This window comes from Macroventuria anomochaeta, assembly GCF_010093625.1.
Source record: "Macroventuria anomochaeta strain CBS 525.71 unplaced genomic scaffold BU25scaffold_1, whole genome shotgun sequence".
Taxonomy (NCBI): Eukaryota; Fungi; Ascomycota; class Dothideomycetes; order Pleosporales; family Didymellaceae; genus Macroventuria; species Macroventuria anomochaeta.
The window spans coordinates 173,317-185,344 of record NW_022985362.1 but is presented as its reverse complement, the minus strand read 5'-3'; the positions used below and the strand labels follow the sequence as shown (position 1 = coordinate 185,344).

The following is a 12,028-nucleotide window of genomic DNA, read 5'->3' as shown; positions in this document are numbered from 1 at the left end:
CGAGATCCTGGAGCGTTCACCAACGGGTTTCGTGGAGTTGCGCAGGTCTTCGTGTTTGCATCAACCTTCTACGTTGGAGTGGAAGCTGTTGCAGTTGCGGCCACAGAGACAAAGAACCCAAGTGTCGCAGTCCCCTTGGCTATCAGGCAGGTCATTTGGCGCATCCTGTTCGTCTACATGGGTGTTGCATTCTTCTTCGGCCTCACCTGCCCTGCGAACGCCGATGGTCTGATCAATGGAGAGAGCCGCGCACTGAAGAGTCCAATGACAATTGCGATCCAAAACGCTGGTTGGGAAGGTGGGGTGCATCTTATCAATGCTTTCATCTTCATTACTGTCGTGTCGGCGGCCAACAGCTCAATCTACATTGGTTCTCGCACTATCCTGTTCATGGCAAAAGAGGGCGGCGCACCAAGATTCTTAGGCTGGACCAACAGCCGCGGAGTTCCCGTGTATGCCATCATCCTTACCAATTTGTTCGGCGTTCTGTCGATGATGAATGTGTCAACTGGTGGCGGCAAAGCGTACTCGTACATTATCAACCTGAGCGGCGTCTCGACTTTCTTGGTCTGGGCAGGTATCTCGCTTACACATATTCGATTTCGGCAAGCATGGAAGGCTCAAGGTCGTTCACCGAACGAGCTTCCTTTCAGGTCCGCCCTGCATCCATGGAATGCCTACTTCGGTCTGTTCGCCAACGTTTTCCTTGCGTTTGTACAAGGCTGGGCTACGCTATCACCCTTCGATGCTGGCATGTTTGTGGATGCATACATTCTACTCCCGTTGTTTGCCGTCATCTTCTTCGTTTACAAGTTCTGGAAGAAGACAAGGTGGTGGAGGAGTCACGAAGTTGACCTCAATTCCGGAATGAGGAAGGACTTGGACGCGAAGGATGAGACCATCGAACCTGTTGGACAGAAGAGTTTCTTGGAGCGTATTTGGACTAGCTTCTAGGTTTAATATCATCATTACCAAGCTATCAATAATGTAACCGATCTGTGTTTGCAGCTCGCTCGTCAATTTCTGCACCTGTGATGCATGAAGTTCACAGCGTGTAATCACAAAGAAAGGCACAAAAAGCGGACCATATCGCGCGCTCTGAATTTCAAGTAGCACATCAGCAGCATAATATTCAACAATATACGATGTGGAGTCTAGAGAACCACCGCCGTGAACGAGGTCGATCGTTCGAGAACAAGCCCTCTGTCCTGCGCGAATATTCAAGCAGTCCACCGCGAACTCCTAAAGCACCGCTGCACACACCCGATGGATTCATTGTGCATGGCACGCCTGGTGCTCATGACCGAAACAGTTACTTCTCTCTGCCTATGACCTCGCCATTGGCTGAAAACAACACCATGACAGATACCGCAGAGAGTGCGAACACAAGCTCGTCAATCGAACTGCATTCGGCTTTGCCCAAGGAACGAAATAATACTGAGATTGCACCCGATACTCACGCTGTCGATTCTGACGTGTTGGAGCTTTGGACAGCCTTGGATAGTACCGTTCAGAGCGATAGTGACAGCACCAGCTCGAATGTGGCGGAGCCTGCCTCACCATCAGAAGACACAGTGATGACTGATGCTCAGGTATCTCCAGGATTCACCATTACGCAGACCGTCCCGGAGGTATCGTATCACACTTTCGACGAGCCCTTCATATTCGACACGGTAACGTCAGAGCTTACTTGTGGCAAACGAGCATCATCTTTTAGGTCAAACTCCGCTTCAAAACGTGCCAAAATACTGATCAGTTTAGACCCGGACAAAACGATGTTCCACAACGCAAGGAGCACTAGTGTACAGTTCCTTCAAAGTCTTCTGGACAGTCCAAAGCTGGACATCGTCAATGAGATCACTGGAGAGGTATACGTGAAGAGCGCCTCCCTACACATGCTCGAGTATTTCTGCGGCGGACAGGCTATCAACTCTCTTGTGCAGAGAAATTGCCTTCTTGTACCTCCAACACACGTTTCAAGAGACGGCATCATCCGCGTGATCCGCTACATGCGCCGCTGGTGTCAGGACCCAAGTGTCCGTCCCACTGGCGAGCTGCGGACGCCGCCTAGCATCAAAGAAGGGATTGCTACTTCTTTGGCATGTCGCTTTCTCCACCTTGACGCAAACGCTCAGCACATGGAGGATCTCGTGGTACAGGACTTCATGGGCAGTCCGCGGTTCTTCATTACCGACGAGGATGTGGAGCTCATCTGGTGTGGCTACGAAGAGACGCTGAGGGATACATCGTTCGGTGATGCTGTGGTTTGGTTTGTACTCGAGCATATCATGGGAGGTACGCATGCACTTGCTGACGAGGTGAGGTGGATGTTGGAGCAGGAAGAGTATGAAGACCTCAAGGCAAGGATCAGGTATGAGTTGAAGGAGGCGGAGTGGAGGGGCATCGGAAGGAAGGCATTTTTGGAACGGTGTTTGAAGGATAGGGAAGAGATGGCGGCCTATGGGGAGGGCGGGGATAGTCACTTTTCGCAAGATGGCAGTGTATCTAGGGCTGGAGGTTCTAACAAGGATAAGCCTTTGCCTCGCCTACCAGCGAGTTCGTAGGGATAGGACCTTGGCCGCATTCAGGGCTGTTCAGGAGATACCACTGATGTGTGTGTTGGATTTGAAGGTGATGGCTCTGCCACAAAATCTGAGCTCCAAAGTTTTGTTTCTTGTAAGACATACGTGGAGGTTGCGTTGTGGTCGTTTGTCGCCAACACGGCCGATCTGCGTCGTAAGTGCAAACCATGGGTGTTGAATAAAACGACAACGCCCTACAGCGCAGCAATGAAATGAAGACAGTACATTCACGATACCGTGATTGCAGCATCGCACACCTTGGGAAAAAAACATAGAGGAGCCGCCAGCGACGGTTCACCGACTGTATAAACAGCTCGTGAAAATGTTAGATTTGCCTGTTCGTACTATACCTGCGGTCGACTCTGGTGAGCATGCTGACAAAATGTTCGAAGGCTCTGACGATCGTCCCTGTGGGAAGCAATATCAAGTACTGCATAGAGCCTTCCGAGGCCCCTGGTTTGCGCCTGAGATCCGCTTGTGGATATTTCGAAACGGTATTCCACCGCTGGAGATTTGCTCGATGATACAAGACCGAGGCATAACCGTGGAGGATGACAGGAATTAATCCAGTCTTATCGATTTCGACCATTGGATGGATGCCAACGAAACCCTCCGGAATCAAGGTTCGATGATCCCCTCCTAATAACGTGAGACTTTCATGACCAAACAAGTGCAATGCTTCCCTACGACTTCGTCTTCGGGGACCATCGGCCAGCATTCAGGGCCAATTCGTTGAAGGATAGACATTTCAATCTTGGAGAGGCTACCGAAAACCACGTAACCCCTCCCGACGGCAGTCGACAGGATATTGAAGGCTCGAGCGGCCAAACAGGAGACTTCCACGTGACGTGCGCGGAGTTATTCAGAGTTGGCCGGGCAATCTCAAGGGGTTGTTTCTTTGCTGAGCTGCCGGAGCGTCTGTGATGGTAGTCGGCAAAGACACTGATTCTAGGTCTATTCTGATCCCTTCAGACTACCGTAAGCGAAAGCGGCCCTTTCCGCGCCAGGCACGTCCTAGCTCAAGGAACATGACGTACTAGTCTTAAACCTCTCTGAATCAATACGCTGCAAATGTGCCACTGATTATTCATACAAGATAAATGCCGAATCAACGCTCCTAGCAATGCTGGACGCCACAGAGATGAGGTTCCGAGGACAAACAAGGACCCACCTCTGCCTGCATAAGCGAATCAGTCGTGGAGGGTACGCGCTCATGGCGAATGATACCGAGACCCCACGTTCCCCCGCCTGCAAGCCTTACGCGCGCAGCAAACATGCGCCCCTCACGAAGGAGGTGGCCTCTGTGTCTCATCCATAGCTAACGTTGGTTATAACCGTTACTCTTATCGGTCCTTCACCCTAAAGAAGTGTCAATACCATGGCTTCGGAGCGCCCCAGCGCTGCGGGCGAAGGTACACATGGCAAAAGGCCCCATGTTGAATCCTTTCTAACCACTCATAGTACCTTCAGCGACTCCTGACACGACTAGTCAAGCAAGCGCGAAACTAAAGCGACGAAGAGTGAAGCGTGAGGGGCCACCACAGCTTCAATTCCTCATTGCAACCGATCCTTCGCAGTTTAGAGATGAAGATGCGAAGAGAAGCGTACGGTCCCAGGCGATGATACACTGGAGACATGAGGAGGACAAGAAGAAAAGAAAAGGCAGTCAGAAGGATGACTCGACTCCAACCTCATCTGGAAAGGGTACCGTCCGTGATACATCCGCCAGGTCTGAATGTACCTCGTCTATTCCCACGCGTACACGCCAAACGCAATCCGTACAGTCTTGGTCAGAACCGGCAGAACTACAACATGAACAGCTGCAACACGCATCCTCTCGCAAGGGATCAAACTTGTTGGGGATGAGTTCAGACTCAAGTCCCTTCGTTGATACTGGTAGCTCGCGTTGGCAGCTCACTGCAACCGAAACTGCAAGTTACTTCCCACAGTATCAAAACAAGACAAGAGCTATCACAGAAAAAGCTGTCATTGATTACGAAGAGAGTGAGAGACATGAGGAGCGCCAGCTTCGGACGATGATTGTTGGCTTAGCAACTTTCTACAATATTGGCGGATCCCATGATCCATTCGATGTGTTACCACAATTTCGGAACCCATATCTAGATGCACTGTACTTATCGCGTAACTGTAAGTCTGGACCTACAAGCTTAAGATCAGCTCCTGACGCGTCTACCTAGGCATGCGTGCGTTTGCCTCTGACTCGACTATGAAGAAATGGTTACCATTGATGCTGTCGCACCCACATATCATCCTGAGTTCCACCGTCTTGGCATCAACATGGCTTGATATGCACAACAAATGCTCTGGTGATAGCACAACGACTGTAATGGTCAAAGCTGAGACCATAAGCATGATCAATGAGCGCTTGGCCAATCCTACCTTGCAGCTGGATGATGCTACACTAATAGTCATTTTGCATTTGTTTGCAGGCGAAATGTGGGTGTGCAATGAGAAGGCGTTGCGAATCCATGAGAATGGTGTTGCAACGTTCGTCTCTCGACATGGAGGCTTGTCCTCTTTCATCTACAACAGAGCTTTGGCTGAAGTGGCTATCGCGTATGTACCCTGAGCTGTTTTCTTCAAGACGTGAAGTAGCTAATTGAGACCAGGTGTTGCTACCACTGTGATATCTTCTGCGAAGCCGAGATGTTGGCGCCGTTCCGAGAGGGTTTACCCGCGAACTCTGACTTAATCGACAGCGAGACAGCATTGCCAGAATCGCCACTGTACTGCCCGAGAGACGCCTTCCTGACGATTTCTGACGACGCACAATGCTCGCAGTCTACCTTGGAGCTCTTGTGCGACATGAAAGAACTCACCAACATCTTTGTGGCGCACAACATAGCCCTGAATACAATACACAATACCGATGCAGCAGACATCACACGCCTGGGTCTTCCGAACGACGCTTACGAGGCCACGATCCAGAATATTCGAACACGGGTGACTCTATTACCTTCAGCCCACACACCTGATGTGCCAGTTTCAGGAGACTGGGTATACGAAGCATGTCGCATAGCAGCTCTGATCTACACAACCGCGATTGCGATGGGCATACCCTTCTCTGTAGCTGCAGACCCAAACTACGTCAACTTCTTCGAAACACCAATGTCTTTCGCCATTTGGGACAGCGACGAACAACTTCCCAAACCTCACCTCACCGAAGCTCTCTACGAAACACTCCAGCGAGCCAACACCAGCAACGTGTGGAAGAACATGTCTGGCGTGCTTTACTGGGTGGGCGCCGTAGGTGCTGCTGCAGCTCGCATACCAAGCACCATGAACATGGCGCAACAAGATAGGCCTGGACCTGAGGCCTACTCTGTGTGGGTTCGACGTTGTCTGATCATGACCGCAACTCGCACAATGATCGTCTTGGTCTTCGAGCACCCCACAGCTATCATCACAGCACAGAAAACATTGCTGAAAGTGCAGGAGCTGATTGGGTCTCATGCATCCAGGCGTCTTGAAACTTGAGCAGGACCATGTGTTCCATGTGCGAGACGTGGATTTGTTCGGCTTGCGGAAGTCCGCGGATCCCGACCACCGTATTCTGAACGATAGCCCAGCAGCACATGTCGTCCCGAGAAGACAGTGTGATGTCAACACTGACTGAACTGGCATGGACTTGTTTTGTGGTCCTCGTCTTCCGAGTACCCGCAACCCGTTGTTCTGGGTCGTGGTCGCTTACTGGGACCCTGTAGGACGCTTGAGTCGATGCTCATCACTGGACACTTTGAGAGTTTTTGTCAGACCACACGGAATGTTCTCATGCAGCCTATGGCCTTTATCGTTCAGACCGAAGGCTACTGAGTCTAAAAGTTTCGCGCATTTGGTTCGTCCGGAAGAGCCGAGCTTGTTCGTGACAAGCTGTCTCACGGCGTCCGCTTATGTCCGTCAGCCTTTGTCACAGTTGCTCACTGTTCGAGAAGCAAGACAAAATTTTGGACGTCGTGTAGCAAATCTGGGAATGAGGAGTGGGAACTGCGGGAAGATCTTGATAAGCGGCACATCAAAACATCACGCCGCTGACCAAGGTTTTGTATCATTTTCTCGTGCAGTTCATCAATGTGACATTGCAACAATGTCATTGACATGTGCAAGGATCAATTGAAGCGATGGCATTGAGGTTGGCAAGTTGTATTTTTGGGCCATCTGACCTTGGCTGCCTGATTTGCACTTTCTCGTGTTTCAGAGCACAGAAGTTCTACTGACAAATGTCGGCCACATTCGAGAGAACATGATTCGCGGCGCCGATTGATGACTCTGCCTGCCGCCAGCGGATCTGTGAGATTTCCGTCAGAAGCGGTAACCCAGCTTGTCCGAAGGCGCAAGTGCAGGTGACAGGCAGGGACGACGCTGCTTTCCGATTGGCTCGTGCTGACCATTTTTTGTTCAGGACCCACCCAAACAATGACAGCTCCCATATAAGGTATACGACCCACGTTCAGCAAGATGCATACAAGAACGATTATCGCACTGAGCCTTGGATTTTCCATCCCATTCCTTATCGTCATGGCTCTCGTTTCTCGACTGTTTCTGCACCGGCACTCCAAGAACAGCAGCAAGCAGGACATCTATACCGTCGATGGTGACAATGGAGAACCATATCAGCTACCTCGCAGATCCAGCTCGTGGAAACAACTTTTTACACCAAAACAGAGGGATGGGAATTCGAGGTGGGCACCAACGTTGTCAGGAATCGTCAAAGCCGGGGATGAGGGCTTGTGGTCCTCCGCACTGTTCACCAACCCGCATGGTCATCCTGGGGAAGTTTCATTCGAAGCAATCTGCGAAATGTTCGCCAACGAGCTTCGATCACGCTCGATGACGGAACGATCTGCATACTCCGGGGAGATTGGTAAGTTCCTCAACTCGGCGAAGCGGGGTGCGACCGGGCCTAGGAGGGTGCAGTCGATGTCATACAAGAAGACCAATAGTGGGCGAAAAGAAGTAGCGCCGCCAACACGGAAGAGCTTGGACATGTCTACAGTTGAGAGAGGCCTTGGAAGGAGTTTGTCCATCAAAAGGCCGGCGCCAGTTCTGGTTCCCATGGGCAACGGACTGGTCGAGCAAGATAGCACAAGCGCTGCCCAACGTGCATGGATGAAGAAAGGTCGACCAGCAGAGTACTACGACGGCCGAATGAGCGTAAGACTCACGTCTGCAGAGTTTGCAGCCCTGTCTGTGATACTAGGCAGCTCGATCACGAGCACATCAAGCAACACTGAAGCCAACGCTGTGTTCGTCGACAGAGGCGCCTTTGGTATTTCGATTTGGTCCACCTTCACCGATGATGGCAGACCAAAAATCTCACTCAAGCAACACAAGCGCAACATCTCGCAGCTGCCCTCTAGTGGGTCTGGCCACTCTTCACTCTTTGCAAAGCACCTCGCCTGCGGCTCTCTACCTTTCTCGCAGGATGCGAAATCGATCAGTAGCATCCTCGTCACAGACGAGACTTTCGATGCAGTGCAATTAGGCGCGCCACTCACAATGCGCAAGCGATCACAGCAGACACCACAAGCGAAGTTTCTCGCCACGCTACCAAGCTCCCGCGACCTGATCTTCTACGCCATCGAAGCATCTACGAAATCAAGCCCCTCGACTCCGCTCATCGACGCCATCGCACTGCTTCCGTTTTCCGGTGGTCTCACACCCCTCGCTTCTGCACCGCTCATTGAGACGATCCAATTCGTCGCCTCAGGCGGCCTGCACCCTGGACGTCTTCTCCAACGCGTAGAGGGCCTTATCGACAAAGTACAAAGACACTCGCCAAATCTCAACATCTTTGGTCCACTCCACGAACCTCAGAACGCAGGGCTACTCTTCCGCGAGCGGGAACGTCTTGGGAAGGTAGCAACCGGCGCCGTCACCGAAGAACTGGCAGATAAAGTGGCTCGTGTGCAGCGCTATGTTGCGCTTCTCGAGCGTCTTATGGTTCTTGTGCCGGACATGAAACCACAAGAAGTCCTCGCCGCAGTCCAGGAAGCTACAAAGAAAGAACTACAGCGCTCATACATAGATGCCGTTGCAGCTCACGCCAGTACCCCTGGCTCGGCATCACCATCATCTCTACCAACCATCGTCGACACACACTGTCCTAAATCCGACGCGCGCAGCAACCGCCGACACGCATCCAACTCTTCACGTCCATCTGCGCGCCGCTCTCCACGATCAAGCCTTGATTCTGCCTCCAATGGCACGATCACTTCGAACCCCGGTCGCCGGTCCATGACCTTCCCTGAACACAATCTTGGGAAGCAGGTCGAGACGCTCTTGAAGTCGGACCTGTCATTTAGTGTCGATACTATCGCCGCTGTTGCAAGGCTGGTGATTGTGGCGTGGACGCTGAGTGTTGAGACGGTTGCTTGGGAGGAGGGGGAGGAGGGGTTTAGGGTCCCGCGTTTGGAGGAGGTGCCGGGGGAGATGATCCTCGTCTGAGTCAAATGTGGATTGAGCATGGGCAGGAGCGCAGCTTCTCATGGCCACAGATTGCCACAGAGGCACGTTTGGCAGTTGTGCATTGATTTTTGGCGTTTTCGGTTGGTTGAAGATGAGATACCATTTCTAATGTTCGCAATGACGTATATGAATAGATGTATATTCTACTATATGGAATGTTGTCTTTCCACCGCTCACGTTTCAACTCGCTCACAACCAGGACCCGCTTAGCGCGTACACACGCTTGTGGAAGGCATGCGAGGTGCCGCCACTTCCGTGTCGATCTGTGCTTAAGCCGGCTGAGGGCCCGTATCTGGCCATGCACCCCTGATCAGAAACGCCGTTGACAACGCAGGGCTGTGGGTGAGGCTGGCAGATACGGGAGTACGGTGGATCCGGTAGGGCTGCGCGGCTTCGGTGTTCCGCAGTCCGAGGAGCACAACGTCCCATGAACCCTGGAAATTTGTCGCGTTCAGTCGCCATTATATGCAGTGGCCATTGCTCGTGATGATTTTAAAGGCTTCTTTCATGTAGCTCTATGTGTGCTGTCCCTCTATGATGCCTCGTGTATCGGATTCATGCCATCATAAACTCATAAAAGTCCAAAAACTCGTTACGCCCAACGTAGTCTGGTTTCACCAAACCGGGAGCATCCATCGTTGATTAACAGCAGTCGAACGGAGATTTAGGGCGCTCAGTCACTGCCCATGACCTCCAGTCCTCTGCATACGCCGACCCAGCCGTCGCGCATCGCTTCCCACACTGTCATCATCTTGTCTTCTTCCATGCCGTCTCTCTTCCGCTCTTTGCGGTCTTGTGCATCGCCCAGCCCGTTCGCAATGCTGACTCCATTGCTTGTCTTCCCGCCCTTCGAGCTCTGCAGCGCACTCGATGTCTTCAAACCTTTGCCATCCAACTCGCCCTTGACTTCCCACCCGCGCCGTACGGGCCCGGAGACGGTGGCGGGCGATATCAGAGTGCTGTCGAGCAGGGCGTTCCAGCGCGAAAGGTACATCCCTGGTCCGTGGGTTGAGCCTTTTGTTTCGCCGTTCTTCATTATACTCTCCAACCTACTCTGGCTTGTGGCTTTCAGCTCGGAGAGATGTGAAGCGTGCTCGTCTAACAGCTTCTTGAGCTCGTCTTGCTTATCCTTCGGCAGTGTCTCGAATAACGAGTGCAGCGGCGCTGTCATATTTCCTGCACTGCCTTCCCGGCTCTGCTCGTCCGCTTTGAATTCTCCAAAGATTTGCTTCGCGTATACGAGGTAGTCGTGTGCGAGCTCTGGTGCGTTTTTCGTGACTTGGTGCAGGAACTTGTGCATGCTCGGGGCGTGTTTGCGCAACAAGACCACGAAGTCTTCGACGGTCGGTGCGTCGCCGTTGTCTGTATCTGTTACGCTGGCGGGTGCGGTGTCCACATTGCTGGCGTTGGCTTCGCGCTCTTTGGAGGTCTCGCGGCTCTTGCGGCCGGATTTCTTTTTTGGTTTTGATGCTTTGATCAGGTCGGTTATGAAGTTCTCGGCGTCGGTGACGGTGCTGGAGAGGTCGACTGCGTTGTGGATGGCGCGGATTACCGGGTCCATTGCGCTGACGCAGTCGCGGACTGCGGAGGTGAGGACGTCGGGGTTGGATTTGCAGAATACTTTGGTGATTTCTTCGCGGTCGCGGATGGAGAGGTATGTGCTGTAGTATTCCATGGCGATGTCGTGTTGCTGGTCTTTGAGGGAGTCGGGCTTGATGGGCGTGTCGGCGGTCTCGAGGATGACGGCGATGATGGACTTCTTCTCCTGGATGGACATGTTGCGCGCAGCTTCATGCCTGTCTCTCGATGCGTAGACGTGTGCTTTGATTGCCTTTATGACCTTCTTATCTGGTGCATCTCGCGAGGACTCGAGCTTCGATGCCCTCTTCTGGAACTCAGCCGTGTCCCAAGCCAAGATTGTGCTGATGATCTGCTGCATCAGGTTCATGCCGTCGTTCGAGTTGTTCGTGAGCCCTATCCAGTTGGTCATGGCAGTGACGGAGAGCTTGGCTAGGATCAGTCTGACCATTCCGTTGACCATGGACGCTGCGTTGCCGATGCGGAGCGTCTGCTTGATCATGTAGTATGGGATGAGCCGGTGGATGTTCTCGAGGAGACGGACGAGGTACTGGCCGTCTGGCGACATGACGAAGACATGGTGGAGGAAGGAGGCGACGTTCAGCAGGATAAACTCGTGTCCAGCCTGCACTAGACTGGAGTGGTCCTCGAGCTTGTCTGTTGCTGTGACCTTCACCAGCAGCTGGTCGAGCAGATCGCCGTATATGAAGCTACGCGTACACTCGTCCCACGCTTCTAGCACGTCTTCAGGCTTGCTGGTGTCGTACTGCTTCTTGCCGTCGTCCTTCCTCTGCGCTACAGGGTATCCGCCCAGCATGCCCCTCCCGATGTACTCTGCGAGACTACTCGCAGCTGTGGCCAGCGCTTTTCTTGATCCAATCGCGCCCTTGTCGTAGCTCTCACTCAGCTCGGCCTCTGCCATCTTTGCGACTAGAGTCTGAATCTTGTCCTGCCAGAAATTGTTCCCCAGGTTCTTGAGCGCGGGGTTAGTCAGCGCAAACTTGTTGAGCATGTTCTGCAGCAGCGGACTCGTCGTCTGCACGCCATCTGCCTTGCGGAAGGGGTGTCCATAGTGGTCGATAGTGGAGGGGTGCTTGAACGCCTCGATTTCGGCGTAGATCTGGTGGTGGATCAGGATATCGAAGAGCGCGTGTGTCTGCGCGGGCGCGAGCGGGGCAGAGGAGGACGACATGTTGGGTATCGTGTGTATACTGCTGGGGACATGGTGGAAGAGCGCTGGTCGGTTGTCACGGCCATACAGAAGGTGCACTAAACGGTGGTTGACGCGCCATGCGGCAAGTGGGTGTACGCGGGGTACGTCATCGGTGCGGGAGCTTGGCGTGTTTTGGCCAGACTTCGCTCTGTGACACCTGCATCCTTCA

At 52.8% G+C, this 12,028-nt stretch overlaps 6 protein-coding genes across 6 annotated transcripts in view; 5 read left to right on the top strand and 1 right to left on the bottom strand.

The window, feature by feature from the left end:
• Window positions 1-954, top strand: part of BU25DRAFT_426816 (uncharacterized protein) — a gene marked incomplete at both ends in the record, with an annotated part of 4,583 nt that extends 3,629 nt beyond the window's left edge. Inside the window, one exon of the mRNA XM_033699930.1 lies at window positions 5-954. Within this exon, the coding sequence (XP_033567393.1) occupies window positions 5-954 (950 nt within the window). The remainder of the gene's footprint in view (window positions 1-4) is intronic.
• Window positions 955-1,145: 191 nt separating this feature from the next.
• On the top strand, window positions 1,146-2,564 carry BU25DRAFT_453004 (uncharacterized protein; the record flags this gene model as incomplete). The annotated part of the gene is made up of 1 exon (XM_033700061.1): window positions 1,146-2,564. The coding sequence occupies one exon, from the start codon at window positions 1,146-1,148 to the stop codon at window positions 2,562-2,564; it is 1,419 nt and encodes a 472-aa protein (XP_033567392.1).
• A 1,354-nt stretch (window positions 2,565-3,918) lies between these two features.
• Window positions 3,919-6,557, top strand: BU25DRAFT_380373 (uncharacterized protein). The gene is made up of 4 exons (XM_033699630.1): window positions 3,919-3,994; window positions 4,044-4,730; window positions 4,781-5,159; window positions 5,213-6,557. The coding sequence occupies exons 1-4, from the start codon at window positions 3,961-3,963 to the stop codon at window positions 6,078-6,080; spliced, it is 1,968 nt and encodes a 655-aa protein (XP_033567391.1). The 5' UTR covers window positions 3,919-3,960; the 3' UTR covers window positions 6,081-6,557.
• Window positions 6,301-7,021, top strand: BU25DRAFT_1664 (uncharacterized protein). The gene is made up of 2 exons (XM_033699430.1): window positions 6,301-6,950; window positions 7,003-7,021. The coding sequence occupies exon 1, from the start codon at window positions 6,367-6,369 to the stop codon at window positions 6,715-6,717; it is 351 nt and encodes a 116-aa protein (XP_033567390.1). The 5' UTR covers window positions 6,301-6,366; the 3' UTR covers window positions 6,718-6,950; window positions 7,003-7,021.
• A 97-nt stretch (window positions 7,022-7,118) lies between these two features.
• BU25DRAFT_380369 (uncharacterized protein) lies at window positions 7,119-9,220 on the top strand (the record flags this gene model as incomplete). The annotated part of the gene is made up of 1 exon (XM_033699629.1): window positions 7,119-9,220. The coding sequence occupies one exon, from the start codon at window positions 7,119-7,121 to the stop codon at window positions 9,045-9,047; it is 1,929 nt and encodes a 642-aa protein (XP_033567389.1). The 3' UTR covers window positions 9,048-9,220.
• Window positions 9,221-9,741: 521 nt separating this feature from the next.
• Window positions 9,742-11,838, bottom strand: BU25DRAFT_426813 (uncharacterized protein; the record flags this gene model as incomplete). Its single annotated transcript, XM_033699929.1, has 1 exon — window positions 9,742-11,838. The coding sequence occupies one exon, from the start codon at window positions 11,836-11,838 to the stop codon at window positions 9,742-9,744; it is 2,097 nt and encodes a 698-aa protein (XP_033567388.1).
• Between the last annotated feature and the right edge of the window lie 190 nt (window positions 11,839-12,028).